This window comes from Sinocyclocheilus rhinocerous, unplaced genomic scaffold, assembly GCF_001515625.1.
Source record: "Sinocyclocheilus rhinocerous isolate Xijiao unplaced genomic scaffold, SAMN03320098_v1.1 scaffold592, whole genome shotgun sequence".
NCBI classification, from domain to species: domain Eukaryota; kingdom Metazoa; phylum Chordata; class Actinopteri; order Cypriniformes; family Cyprinidae; genus Sinocyclocheilus; species Sinocyclocheilus rhinocerous.
In genome coordinates this window covers 1154674-1170762 of record NW_015642562.1, presented here as the reverse complement: position 1 = coordinate 1170762, position 16089 = coordinate 1154674, and the positions used below count along the sequence as shown (strand labels likewise).

Below are 16089 nucleotides of genomic sequence, written 5' to 3'. Positions count from 1 at the left end.
GATCGGAGCACCCCAACTATGCATACATACATGATGCTGTTTTGTTTATAGTTGTTTAAGCAACTTAATTATAATTGGTTTATAAACATTATTTTAAACATTATGCACTTTTTTTCAAAGATAGTCGTGTTATTTTATTACGCTTTGAAGAAACGTGCATAATATTTTGCTCGATGCGCCCTCTTGTGGCCTCAGGAGAGAAGCCAAAAGCTTTTTTCCCCCCTAACTGAAATTATGCCTTTTAAATTCGAATATAATTCGAATTTTGATCATATTTAAGTAGAAAATTTGAATTTAGTTTTTCAGTCATTTTGACAGCCCTACAACACTGAACGGACCTTTGCTAAGCCTCGCCCACCTTTTCAAGCTCCGCCCAGAGCGACCAAACGCGACGCAATGCGCGACGAGCGACAGGGGATTTTAGAAACGGTTTCTATTTCTGTGACGACGTCACGGCCGGAAAAAAACAACCTCAAAAACTATGACGATGATAATCTCAGGTAATTATTATGTGCTTTATTTAATCTTAAAAGTCTCTAATGTGAGTTTAATTATTGTTTTGCTAACAGTCAAATGACAATTAAAAATTTACCTATAATAATAAATAAAGGAAACGAGAACATTTAAACTGTTAACTTGATGTGAACACACAAGTGTATTCTATGAAAAAGATAGTTTCAGTAACTCAGTAGCATGTATTTTTAATAATGTTAAAATGGTTTAAAATTGATAAATGAATACTTATCCACGTCATCGCCAGTACAGCACGTTTGCAGAAATAGCCCCGCCCATACGATCTTCTGATTGGCTGTGATATTTGATTGATTCGTGGAATATCTCATGGCATCTGGTCTTACCGAAAGTCCCGCAGGAATTGAAAATGAGGTTTCTATGAACACTGTACACTGTACAGCAAAATGTGAAACTGAAATTGGATGTTTTTCTTACATGGGCTGTCTCACAATTGTGACCTTGCAATACATTTTATCTGCTGTTTTTCATTGAAGAAAACTGAACAGCGGCCAACCGTTTGTGTGCCTGCATATCAAAACTGACACTTATTTCGAGTGTAACTGTAGACTGAAGCAAATTAAGATGTTCAGTTGGATGATTTCAGAAACCTGGAGACTCTTACTGACATCAGAGGGAATAAATGAGAGAGAGAAACATCCTCAGTGTTTCCACAAGCATGTCACATTTGATGAAGAAATGAAAAATACTGATGATGATATGAAACACTTTATGCTGCACAGTGAAAAAGGCAATTGTCACCAATTTTACTACCACAATGTGACATATTTATGATTTGCAAAACAAAAAAAAATGTACAGCGGGACTTGATTTGATTCATAGTGAACCGATAAGCTCATGTGTATTCAGAAATTAAATAGCGTCAATTATGTTGACTTTTAATAAGTTACTTTTACCTGAACTGCAAAACATGATTTTCTTACTTAGTATTTTTTGTCTTGTTTTCAATGATAAATATCCAAAATAAAAATCTTAAATCAAGATATATTTACTTCAATAGAAAATTTACTTAACATATTAAGTCTTGTTTTCTGAAAAATGTATTAAAATGAAGTAATTTTTTTGCTTAAAACAAGATCTCTGGCCTGTGGGGTAAGAAAATTATCTTGTTTTTTCTTTGAAATAAGTTTAGTTTTTCCCTGCTGACGGATAATTGTTTCTTGTTTTAATCATAAACTCACTTAATTTTTAATAATTTTTTTTCAGGAAACAAGACTTAATATCTTAAGTCATTATGTGTCTTGAATTAAGAATGTTTAGATATTTATACTTGGAAAACAAGATAAAAGTACTGAGGAAGAAAATCTTTTTTTTTGCAGTGCGCTCACAAATAACTTTCATTAGTGCAACATAATGTTTTTAGTTAATAAGGATGTTTTTAGCAATAAGGATATTTTTATTTAATTGTTCTTTTGGATGTTATCATATGAAGACAAAATGTTTTGCATTGTACATACTGCATGCTTCATATGCTATTCAAAAACAGCAGGCTAAATGCAGTATATACTATGCAGCACGCCAGTATTCACATCCATTGTTTTGTTGTTCAAACCTGTGTGGAGACTCAAACTGTGCAGTGTCTTTCATCTGAAACCTCTCCAACATCTCATCTGTGGGAACTGTGCAATTTGTTGCTTCATGGGAACGGATTTGGAGATATATATATATATAGCATTACATCATTTACTCACTAATGGATGCTCTGCAGTGAATGGGTGCCGTCAGAATGAGAGTCCAAACAGCTGATAAAAACATCACAATAATCCACAAGTAATCCACACCACTCCAGTCCATCAGTTAATGCCTTGAGAAGACAAAAGCTGTGTGTTTGTAAGAAACAAGTCCATCATAAAGCGTTTTTAACTTCAAATCATTGCTTGAGTCCATAATCCATAATAACGCTTCCTCCAGTGAAAAAGTCTTGTCTTTCACATATTTGTTTAGAGCTGTTTTGGCTTGTAAACGGTGCTTGATCTGCGCAGATTTCTCTCCTGATTCAGACCAGGAAGCGTGATTATGGATTATGGACGCATTCACTGCAGATGATCTATTGCTGAGCAAGTGATGGAATGACACATTTCTCCAAATCTGATAAAGAAATAAACTCATCTACATCTCAGATGACCTGAGGGTGAGTACATTTTTAGCTAATTTAAATTTTTTGTCTTTTGGCATCAATTTTAGAGACACAGGAGTACTTGCAGCTCTATGACAAGCTCTGTTTTTATTTTATTTTTTTATTTTTTTATTTTTTTGCAGTAGAAGTAAGATGGCAAGTCAGAAACTGTCAACGCTCGCAGCATGTTTATAGCAGTTCTGGAGAGGTTAAACGGTCAGGGTCAGAGATTAGTTTGCTGAACTGGCTGATAGCAACACAAGGAGACCATCAGAATCAAAATGATCAAGTACTCTCTGGATTGTGTGATCCACGCTCAGGAAGAACCGAATCTCCACACAGGTCAAAAACTGACCTCAGATCAGAACGCTCATTGATACTCATTTCAGCTCACATGCGTCATAACAGCACATTTCTAGTAATTATTATGTATGTTTAAAGACAACATGAATTAACATTTGCAGCACATTTAACTTCCAAAAGTCTAGTGAGTGAGCAGCAAATCAGAATGATTTCTGAAGGATCATGTGACACTGAAGACTGGAATAATGACACTGAAAATTCAGCTTTGATCCCAGAAATAAATTACATTTTAACATATATTCAAATAGAAAACAGTTCATTTAAATTGTAATAATATTTCAGAATATTATAGTTTTTACTGTATTTTTGATTGAATAAATGCAGCCTTGGTAAGACTTATTTCAAAAACCTTACAGACACCAAACTTTTGAATGGTAGTGTATATAATAATGTGTACTGATGCATAATATTCAATAAAAGGACATTTATGTTTGGCAGTAAATATTAATTGCATGTTGTCTTTAGAAATCGAAAGAAACGTTTACATTCAGAAGATGGTGTGGTGTAAAACATGCCGATAGTTTTATGCAGGAACAGTGAAAGAGATGAGAAATAATACTTGAGAATGAAGATACAGGATACAGGCTTGATGAGAAGAAATGAGCAACATGAGACACGTGTTTACCTGAGCGCCGCTTCTGTGGAGGAAGAACAAAATTAAACACACACAGACACACACAGCACTGTCTGTGAGCTCAAACGCTGATCTCTTGTGGGAGCTTTTGTCTTTCAAAAGTTTCATAAATAAAACTTTACTTTTTGAGCAAAAGAGTAAACCTTTTTTATAAGGTTTTGTCCTCGAGTTTAAAGAGGTCATATCATGTCATGTTTTTTATTTGATAAAGTTATTAATATTTTCTTTAAAGGTACGGTAGGCGATTTCGGAAAGGCTAGCGATAACATAATATTACAATAATAGCGCATTTTATGGTCCTACGCCTTCCACAGACTATATAAATACTGTACATATAAATACATTTAGACCATGCACTTAACTTAGTGATTGCTATCGGGATGTGAAGAGACGTTCAACCAGCATAACAAAAAATTTTTCTGAACCAGATCACCTACCCTGCCTTTAAAAGCAAAAACTGTCATAACTTAAACTTTAAAGCAATTGCAAGTGTACATCTTGCAATTCACTTTCAATTCTGAGAAAAAAAGTCTTTAGTCTCACAAGGTTTTATAATAGAAATGTGAAACAACTGACAGTCATTTCAATAAAGCAAAACTTTACTCAACCATTTCAAATTTCACTGTTTTGTATTGAAAATATAGGCTGAATCATTTATATGATGCATGTAATTCATAACGTATGAGACAAGAAATATTTTGCCATTTTGCATGTTCAACATAATATGCATAAGAAAATAAGTGCATATTTTAAAATATTATTTGCAAATAGTTCAAATGGATTATTTTAAGGAAAAATTTATATTCTTGTTCTTTTACTGTTCTTTTTTTCTTTATTCACTTAAAGGGATAGTTCACCCAAAAATTAAAATTTGATGGTGTCCATCAGCGAATCTGCTGTACAACGAGCGAGTACTACAATTACAAACCATTCTATAAATTGACATTTCAGCACTTTACAAACGGATAGCTTAGTTTTAAGTCGGTTTGAACAATCCGGATAAGCGCAAGTAAGTACCATTTTGATTAGTAATGGCTTGCGTAAACTACGCCAGAGCGCGTACACACCTCACGCACCGGAAGCCGTACGTTACTCTCATAGATTTTGTTACCATTGCCATGCATTATACGACTGATAGACTGCAACGGCTGGAGTTAAAAATCATAATTTGTGTTCTACTGAAGAAACAAAGTCACCTACATCTTGGATGCCCTGGAGGTGAGCAGATAAACATCAAATTTTCATTTTTGGGTGAACTATCCCTTTAAATCCATTTATTGTTTAATGATTTCATTCTGTTATTTTTCATTCCTACAATACTCATTAAAGTCAACTAAAATCATAAAAAAATGTTACATTAAAAAATGTTAATTGAAATACAATGATATATAAAACATTTTTTTCAGATAGTTGCCAGGACGACAATTCTAAATTTAATTTAGTTTAACTTGATGTAACAAAGTAACTAAAATGAGACACATAAGGTTTCATTTGTTAACAGTAGTTGACATGAACAACACTTATATAGCATTTATTAATCTTATTTAATGTTAAGTTCAACATTTGTTAAATACATTATTAAAATCAAGTTATATTCGTTAACATTAGTTAATGTACTAAGAACTAACAAGAACATGAAAGTTTTTATTAACTAACATTAATAAAGGTTAATAAATGCTGTAAAAATATATTGTTCATTGCTAGTTCATGTATTAACTATTGTTAACAAAAAGAAATGAGACCTTATTGTAAAGCATTACCAAAATGAAAAAACTATAGAGGGGGGAATTTATATATATATTTTGGAGGGGGGGAAACTATGGAAGCCCGTTTCCGCCACTGAATAAAAAATAACACAAGGTAACTGTTTTTTACTTCTCATAATTGCGAGTTTATATCTTGCAATTCTGACTTTCTTTTTCTCACAATTGCGAGTTTATATCACACAATTCTGAGAAAAAAAGTCAGAATTGTGAGATAAAAAGTCGCAATTACATTGTTTTAGTTTTTATTTAGTGGCGGAAACGGGCTTCCATAGAAAACTACTAAAAATGAAAAAAAAAAAAACTTTAACTTTAACGAAAACGAAAATGCAAAACATAAAAATAAAAACTAATTTAACATAAATACTATAATAGTTTCTCAATGATACTATAGCCTGTCAATGAAAGCCATATTTCATTTATCATGATATGAGCCCTTTACCATATATACACTAAAAAATGCTGGGTTAAATATAACCCAGCGCTGGGTTAAAAAGGGACAAACCCAGCTATTGGATTGTTTTGACCCAGCGGTTGGGTTCAAAACAACCAAACCGCTGGGTCAAAACAACCCAATAGCTGGGTTTGTCCCATTTTAACCCAGCATTAATCGCGATTAATCGCATCCAAAATAAACGTTTTGGTTTACATAATATATGTTTGTGTACTGTGTATATTTATTTTGTATATAAATACACACTCATACAGTATATATTTAGAAAATATTTACATGTATATATTTATATTCATAAAATTTATATTATATATAAATATATTTAAAATATAAACATTACATATGTTTCTTAAATATATACATGCATGTGTGTCTATTTATATATAATCAATAAATAGACACATTACACAAATATTATGTAAACAAAAACTTTTATTTTGGATGCGATTAATTGCGATTAATCACAATTAATCGTTTGACAGCACTACATTAGATTTATTTACATCAATCACAATTTAGTGTTTAAATAGTGATGCAACAACTAAAACTGTAGATGTCAATATTTCATACAATTTGCTTTAGTAATTGTGTCTGTGTGTGATGTTCAGCTTTTTAAAAAGACTTCTTGTTGTTCATTTTGTATAACCTGAGTTGTCTTTTGGCACTCCTAGTAAGTCAAATCTCAGCTATGCTAAAAATGATTTAAAGATAGATTTAAACAATAAGTAAGAGATAATATACAGCCAGTCAGTCTCAAAATAAACCTCATTTTCATATCAGTATTATAACAGTTCATAACAGTATTATTGTCATATCATTGATATACTATTATAGTTGTTAATATTTGAAATATTTTAATATTAATATGAAATATTTTTGTTTCTATATGAAATATTAATACTTTCTGTTTTCACTTTTTTAATTTTTAAAGTTTTTTTTTTTTGTCATTTTTTAAAAATATGCCCATACTGTTTTTTAAATTCATATTTATATATTACTTTTAGTACATTTAGTTTTAGTTATTTTAGTACATAAAGTCAAACTAAACAAAAATAAGAAATTCTGCCTTGGCAAATAGCTGTAATAAAATAAATTAAAATAATTGTATTTTATTTTCGTTAATGTTAATTTTATTTCAATAACCAATTTTAATTTTTAATGGTTTTAGTTTTAGTTAACTATAATAACCTTGTCTTACGCAGAGCAAAGGCATCTTTTATCATCATTTTCCTGCTCATTATGTTGATATATGTACATGCAATATTGATCTGATCTAAAATTATTTTATGATCTGAGAATAAATATATAGTAAAATATCACTACTGTTCAATCTTTTGAGGTCAGTAAGATGTTTTTGAAAGAAATCTCTTCTGCCCACCAGCTGCATTTATTTAATCAAAAACACAGTAAATATTGTAAAATATTATTACAATTCAAAATAACTGTTGAATATATATATTTAATATATAATCTATATGAATATATATTAAAATGTAATTTATTCCTGTAATGCAAAGCTGAATTTTCAGCATCATTACTCCAGTCTTCAGTGTCACATGATCTTCAGAAATCATTCTAATATGCTGATTTGCTGCTCAAGAAACATTTCTGATTATTATCAATGTTGAAAACAGTTGTGCTGCTTCATATTTTTGTCAAAACCGTGATGCATTTTATTTTTCAATATTCTTCCCTTTTTAACCCAGCACTGGGTTATATTTAACCCAGCATTTTTTAGAGTATATATATATATATATATATATATATATATGAGACATAAATGCCCAATAAAGCTAAAAACAGCTACTGTATATGTGACCACAAAGATATCGCTGCATCACAGAGAGTACCGAGTGTGAAAACTGAGAGAAAAGAGAGAAAGACAGAAACAGAGAGAGAAGCAAAATATAAACATTACATATGTTTCTTAAATATATACATGCATGTGTGTCTATTTATATATAATCAATAAATAGACACATTACACAAATATTATGTAAACAAAAACTTTTATTTTGGATGCGATTAATTGCGATTAATCACAATTAATCGTTTGACAGCACTACTAAAATTAGATTTACATCAATCACAATTTAGTGTTTAAATAGTGATGCAACAACTAAAACTGTAGATGTCAATATTTCATACAATTTGCTTTAGTAATTGTGTCTGTGTGTGATGTTCAGCTTTTTAAAAAGACTTCTTGTTGTTCATTTTGTATAACCTGAGTTGTCTTTTGGCACTCCTAGTAAGTCAAATCTCAGCTATGCTAAAAATGATTTAAAGATAGATTTAAACAATAAGTAAGAGATAATATACAGCCAGTCAGTCTCAAAATAAACCTCATTTTCATATCAGTATTATAACAGTTCATAACAGTATTATTGTCATATCATTGATATACTATTATAGTTGTTAATATTTGAAATATTTTAATATTAATATGAAATATTTTTGTTTCTATATGAAATATTAATACTTTCTGTTTTCACTTTTTTAATTTTTAAAGTTTTTTTTTTTTGTCATTTTTTAAAAATATGCCCATACTGTTTTTTAAATTCATATTTATATATTACTTTTAGTACATTTAGTTTTAGTTATTTTAGTACATAAAGTCAAACTAAACAAAAATAAGAAATTCTGCCTTGGCAAATAGCTGTAATAAAATAAATTAAAATAATTGTATTTTATTTTCGTTAATGTTAATTTTATTTCAATAACCAATTTTAATTTTTAATGGTTTTAGTTTTAGTTAACTATAATAACCTTGTCTTACGCAGAGCAAAGGCATCTTTTATCATCATTTTCCTGCTCATTATGTTGATATATGTACATGCAATATTGATCTGATCTAAAATTATTTTATGATCTGAGAATAAATATATAGTAAAATATCACTACTGTTCAATCTTTTGAGGTCAGTAAGATGTTTTTGAAAGAAATCTCTTCTGCCCACCAGCTGCATTTATTTAATCAAAAACACAGTAAATATTGTAAAATATTATTACAATTCAAAATAACTGTTGAATATATATATTTAATATATAATCTATATGAATATATATTAAAATGTAATTTATTCCTGTAATGCAAAGCTGAATTTTCAGCATCATTACTCCAGTCTTCAGTGTCACATGATCTTCAGAAATCATTCTAATATGCTGATTTGCTGCTCAAGAAACATTTCTGATTATTATCAATGTTGAAAACAGTTGTGCTGCTTCATATTTTTGTCAAAACCGTGATGCATTTTATTTTTCAATATTCTTTGATGAATAGAAAGTTCAAAAGAACAACCTTTATTTGAAATAGAAACATTCTGTAACATTATAAATGCCTCCTTTTATAAATGCATCCTTTCTAAATAAAAGCATTAATTTCCTTGAAAAAAAAAAAAGTACTGACCCCAAAGTTGATCAGTTTTGTGGTTACTGAAATGTCATTTGTCAAACTATAACAGATCCTATGCTCCAGCACTGTGTAGTCAGCTCTGAAGTGTGCACTACAGTGCTGGCTTTGCTGTAAAAAAGACGGATGGGTCTAATATGGCTGAACTGTGTGTGTTTGTCCTGTGAGATATCATATTTGACATGCTGGTGTCCCAGTGTGTCTTGTACTTGATCATTTGCGCCTCTTTTATACACAGGCTTAGTCTTAAGCTGCAGTATGTGAGAGGAAAGCAGCGGAGCGTGACGGACAGCCGGCTCATTATAATGTTTGTCACGTCCAGTCTGGAGCGCCGTTGTGCCGTAACACTCCAAAATAAAACATCACACGAATAAACAACACCCTCGACAAACCTGCGCTCAGACACAAACGCCCCAGAACAAATGACAAACAAACTCACGCGTTAGTCCAAACACAACGGGACGCCTGACATTTACTTATTCCCTGGGTAACTGATCAAATGTTTCTGGCCAGTATATCAGCGACGCTCTGCTGAGGCGGTGAGACAGATGCCACAGTTATTGTGATGGGATTACAGAGTGAGACAGATTAGATTTGATATTGTTGCACAAATGTAAACTGTATTATTGCATACTGTGTTGCATGTATTATCACATGTATATGCATATTACGAGTCAAACGTTCGGAATTTTTTATGTTTTTGAAATTCTGCTCATCAAGGCTGCATTTATTTGATCAAAAATGCGGTAAAAACGTGTGAAACATTATTACAATTTTAAAAAACTGTTTTCTGTTTGAATATAATGTAAAATGTAATTTATTTCTGTGATCAAAGCTGAATTTTCAGCATCATTACTCCAGTCTTCAGTGTCACATGATCTTCAGAAATCAGTATAATATGCTGATTTGCTGCTCAGTTATCATTAGTGCTCAAGTATTATCAGACAGTGGTTGGAAACATTTTATTCTGGATTTTTGATTTATAGAAAGTTCAAAAGAACAACATATATTTGAAATCGAAATCGCCTGTAACATTATAACTGTCTTTATACTGTCACTTTTAATCAATTTAATGCATCCTTGCTGAATTAAAGTATTAATTTCTTTACAAAAAATAAGTCTTACATACCTCAACTTTTGAATGGTAGTGTATCATGGATACCACAAAAATATTAAATGGCAAAACTGTTTTCAACATTGATAATAATCAGAAATGTTTCTTGAGCAGCAAATCAGCATATTAGAATGATTTCTGAAGATCATGTGACACTGAAGACTGGAAAAATTCAGCTTTGATCACAGGACTAAATTACATTTGACATTATAGTCACATAGAAAACACATATTTCAAATTGTAAAAAATATTTACAATTTTTAGTTTTTACTGTATTTTTGATCAAATAAAAGCAACCTTGGTGACATTTAAAAAACATTTAAAAAAGTTATTTATTCCTATATACATTTTGCTACTATAAGGCAAGAAGATATTAAGATATTTTAAACATTAACATGTTTTTTTCTGTAAAGCTGCTTTAAAAACTATGTGCATTGTGAACTAAATTTGACTTGACTTTGACTAGATTGGTGGAAAGAATGAGAAAATATGAAGAGAGTGAGACAGGTTGGAAGAGACAATGAGGAGAGGGAGAGTGAGACAGTTTAGTGCAGATTGAATGAGAAAATATGGCAGAGAAAGTGAGACAGGTCGGCGGAACCAGAATGGCAGTGAGAATGTGAAAATGAATGTTTTTCCATGTAGGAGTGTAACATCACACCATCTGTGTATGACAACAGGGAGACAGATACAGAGTGAAACGCATGCGGCGCTGCTCAGCTAATTAATGAATAGCCCATTCATTCAGCTCACGCAGATTCTCTCTCATATTACCCGTCTCTCTCTCTCCAGCCATCGGTCTTTCTCCCTCTATCACTTTGTCTTTGCTCTCTGAGTAAATTGCTTTTTTAGCTCCTCTCCTGACTGCAGACAGGCTCTCTATGTAGATGTGAGTGTAGGTTTGGCTCGTATACTCTTTGGAGTCTGATTCAATTTCTGATCCATTACTGAGATGACTGAACTGTAATGTGCATGTCAGCCTGCTCTGTCTGTCTTTGGATGCCTTAAACTACAAAACACAATATCCAGACCCATGCAGTGATAAAAAAAAAGAATGAATTTGGAGTAGCTGTTATGATCAATATATATATATATATATATATATATATATATAAACTGAAGTTCAAAAGTTTGAAATAATTACTATTTTTTAATGTTTTTGAGAGAAGTGTCTTTTGCTCATTTTGCTGTATTTATTTAAAAACGGTAATAATTTGTGAAATATTTTTACAATTTAATATAACTGTTTTCTATGTGAATATATAGTAAAATGTAATTTATTTCTGGGATCAAAGCTGAATTTTCAGCATCATTACTCCAGTCTTCAGTGTCACATGATCCTTCAGAAATCATTCTAATATGCTGATCTGCTGCTCAAGAAACATTTCTGATTATCATCAATGTTGAACAGCTGTGCTGCCAAATATTTTTGTGGAAACTGTGATACATTTTATTTTTCAAGATTCACAGATGAATAGAAAGTTCAAAAGAAAAGCATTTATTTGAAATAGAAATCTTTTGTAACATTATACATGTTTTTACTGTCACTTTTGATCAATGTAATTTGTCTTTGCTGAATAAAAATATTCATTTAAAAAATGTCATTAAAAACATGATATAATTTTATATATAATTTTATAGATTTCCACCAGTTGACACAATTCTACCACCAGATGGTAACTCACCAATCTAAATGCATTTTCTATTGGTTTGGTGTGATTTTCTGTTTTATTACGGTATAACCATTAATATTATTCTCTCACCCTGAAGAACTCTTTGGTGGAACCGGAATCAAGAGTCCCGTAGGCGATTTCTGTCTGTTTGGCGAGGTCTTCTGCGCTCTCGATAGGCGACACCATTCTCTCCACGGTGAGGAAAGCGGCCAGGTTTGCCGTGTAGGAGGAAATAATGATGAGAGTGAAGAACCACCAAACGCCTCCGACTATACGACCAGACAGAGACCTGAGAGACACACAGAGACAATAAAATGTAAAAATGAAGCGAATGCACAATTAAGCTGTTAAAAATCACAACACAGAAATTCAGATTGTCATGCCTCCATCTGACTACATCTGGTTCATTCTGAAGACAAACGTTCACATTATGCAGCATGAAATAGCTCATCTGTAAACTGCTGTTTCCATTTTGTTGACACACAATCATCAATTTATGACAAGTACAGAGACTGATTGCACCAGTGCTCATTTATTTAGAGCGTCCCCGCATCAATCAGACCTAAAAAATGCATGCAAAAAGCACTGAACAGAGGTTTTGCAACTTTGCAGAAGACTGACATATTACAGACCTTGTCTGGAGACAAGTCCATCAATTAACATCCTGTGAAGTGAAAAGCTGCATGCTTATAAGAAACAAATCCATCATTAAGACTTTTTAAACTTTAAACCATTGCTTCTGGCCAAAATAGGAGTCCATAATCCATAATAAGGCTTCCTGCAGTCCATCTCTTGTCTCTCACATCAAAATCCACCCACATATTTGTTTAGAGCTGTTTTGGACTCTTTTTACTTTTACTCAATCTGTGCAGATTTCTCGCCTGATTCAGACCAGACCACTTTTTCACTGGAGGAAGTAATATTATGGATAGAGGAAGCGACGGTTTGAAGTTAAAAATGTCTTAATGATGAATTTGTTTCAGCTTTTAGCTTCTCCAGATGTTAACTGATGGACTGGATTGGTGTGGATTACTTGTGGATTATTGTGATGTTTTTATCAGCTGTTTGGACTCTCATTCTGACGGCACCCATTCACTGCAGAGCATCCATTGCTGAGACAGTGATGCAATACTACATTTCTCCAAATCTGCTGAAGAAACAAACTCATCTACATCTTGGTTGGCCTGAGGGTGAGTAAATGTTTATAAAATTTTTTTTATTTTTGGGCGAACTATTCCTTTAAGCTCATTGAGCTTCAGTCTCCCTATTAAAGACACATATTGCAAAAATATTTAGAAACAGAAATTGAGTAAGATACATGATATCTATATTTGATTTCATTTTGCACATTTTGGCTTTATTTTTAGACTTCCAAACAATCTCAGGCCTCACTCCGCCAGATGGTAATATTAAATTTCTGCTTTAGAAATGACTTTACACTATTTCAAGAAGTGGCAGAACACTCATTATAAGCGTATAAGACTGTAGCGCATCTGTGAGACCTGCAGTACATCCAGAACAAATTACAGTCTTCAAAACGAAACCAAGATCTCATTAAAAACATGCCATACTCTGACTTTAGACTAATCTACTGAAACACACCACTAGCTGCACTGACCTGAGTTCATCAAGAAAAATGGCAGAACACGCAGATTCATTCAAAAGCCTTAGTAAAATTTAATTACCCTAAAATACCAGGCAAAATGCATTTTATACGGCAGTGCGCTGCAGAGAACGGAACGTGTCTTCACAGAAGCTGTGATGGTAATAAACTCCGTTAAAATGTCTGTAGAACTGCCCAATGGACTACTTGCACTGAGCCTCGTGATGCACTTCCGTTTTGAAATAATACTACTCGGTTATTTCCGGTTATGTATATTTTCAATGTGCTGTAATCATCTAGTTGACTTAAAGGAGACATATTATGCACCTTTTTACAATATGTAATATAAGTCTATGGTGTCCCCAGAATGTGTCTGTGAAGTTTCAGCTCAAAATACTCCACAGATCATTTATTATATCATTTTGAAAATGCCTGAACTGCACTGATTCTCGCTTATAAAGAGTGCTTACTTTGTAACCAATCAAGTTTAAGATTCTGTTTGAGTTGTGTGGAACTGGACCAATCATAATTGAATATTCATTGTGTGATTATTCAATTATTGCGGCCCACAGGATGTGAGGTGCAAGGCGAAGCTGCAGCGTTCAGACAGAGTGAGTTACAGATGTGAGAGTGAATAAAAGTTAAAATGTGATGATTCAAATATTCTGTGTATAATATACACATTATACTATATGTGTTAACAATAAAAATAAAAGAATATATAGTAATATAATAATTGTAAACTATTAAGACACACAAACACAAATACTATATATATATATATATATATATATATATTAGTGCTGTTAAATGATTAATCGCGATTAATCGCATCCAAAATAAGTTTTGTTTACATAATATGTGTCTATAATTTGTATATTTATTATGTATATATAAATACAAACACGTGCATGAATATATTTAAGAAAAATATGTTAAGTTTATATGTTCAGTATATTTATATGTAATATAAAATATAAGAACATAAATATATACATGTAAATATTTTCAAAATATTTACTGTATGTGTGCGTATTTATATATAGGCTAGGCTACATAATAAATATACACAGAACACATACATATATTATGTAAACAAAAACTTTTATTTTGGATGCGATTAATCATTTGACAACACTAATATATAAATATATAAGGTTATCATTAACATAAGTCACGAGTGTAGTCTCGAGTTTGATTTGTTTCGTTTTTTTCGCGGTTGTCAGTGAAGACACGTGATGTAAACCGTAGAGATATGCTGAGGTAAAACTCTTCTTTATAATAATTCCCAGAAGATCAACAGTCGTTTCCATCAGCGGACTGACGGTTCTACCGACGCACACAGACCCCGTCGAGTGCTAAAGCTTCGGATGTTCATTTTTATCGCCACTAATGCCAACTCGTCTGCCCATGCGTCAAACAGGAAAGTGTTTCCCCTATCTCGTGATTAAAAGCAAAGGTTTGTTGTTAAACAACACTACAATTAATTGAACGCACTGCACCTCTATCCCTCTTTTTCATTTCTGCCAAAATTAAACATATGGCTCTACCTAGACTAAATGTCTTGAAATTACGGGATTTCGAACGCGAAAATTTGCCGTAAATATGAGCGCACCTTTATAGTTGGCGCTCTCGCTGTGCCATTGCACTGTTAGGGGCCGTTCACACAGAACACCTTTTTCTATTCCAATGCGGTACTTTTTCTTTTCCTTTTTTTCCCCTGTGTAAACACGTGCTACATGGATGTACATGACCGTTGCGTTCCCGTCTCGCACATGAGCACCGCGTTTTTAAGACGCTGTGTCAAGTTAAAAGAATTACAAATTTTAAACGCAGCGCTGCTCATCAATAGCTATGTTTCCATCCAAAGTTACGAATTAAACTTATGCGCAAAATTGGAATATTGCATAAAACATTTGCGAATAAATCACCGTTTCCATCCAGGAAGTTGAAGAGAACAAAATTGTCACTTCCTGATTAACTTGCGCTAAATATCACGAAGTAAAAGTTAATTTGCTGCAGTAGGAGAAGGCACTGTATATAATAATTTGCAGAGGCGGACAAAGTACACAACTCCATTACTTGAGTGAAAGTACAGATACTGCTGGTCAAATATTACTCCATTACAAGTAAAAGTTGTAAAGACAGATTTTTACTTAAGTAAAAGTACAGAAGTACTTGCTTTTAAAAGTACTTAAGTACCAAAAGTAAATTTCCTTTTTTATGTCAATGCACTGTTTTATTGTTGTACGTAATACTTGCAATACCTCTGAAATAACTTACAATACTGAATACACTGACTAGCTTGTATCTTTGGAATAAAGAGCTTTTAGAATGTTAAAAACCTATGGGGAAAAAACAAAACAAAAATTGAACACACAGAGTGGACAGTGAAATTGCTGTAAATAGTGATAAGGACGAAACAAAAAT

At 32.1% G+C, this 16089-nt stretch overlaps 1 protein-coding gene across 1 annotated transcript in view; it reads right to left on the bottom strand.

Annotated features, from left to right (window-relative positions):
- LOC107756206 (glutamate receptor 4-like) overlaps positions 1 to 16089 on the bottom strand; it is a 101736-nt gene that overhangs the window by 4519 nt on the left and 81128 nt on the right. Inside the window, exons 12-14 of the mRNA XM_016573235.1 lie at positions 12147 to 12345; positions 11158 to 11392; positions 2084 to 2141 (exon numbers count right to left, since the gene is read on the bottom strand). Of these exons, the coding sequence (XP_016428721.1) occupies positions 2084 to 2141; positions 11158 to 11392; positions 12147 to 12345 (492 nt within the window). The remainder of the gene's footprint in view (positions 1 to 2083; positions 2142 to 11157; positions 11393 to 12146; positions 12346 to 16089) is intronic.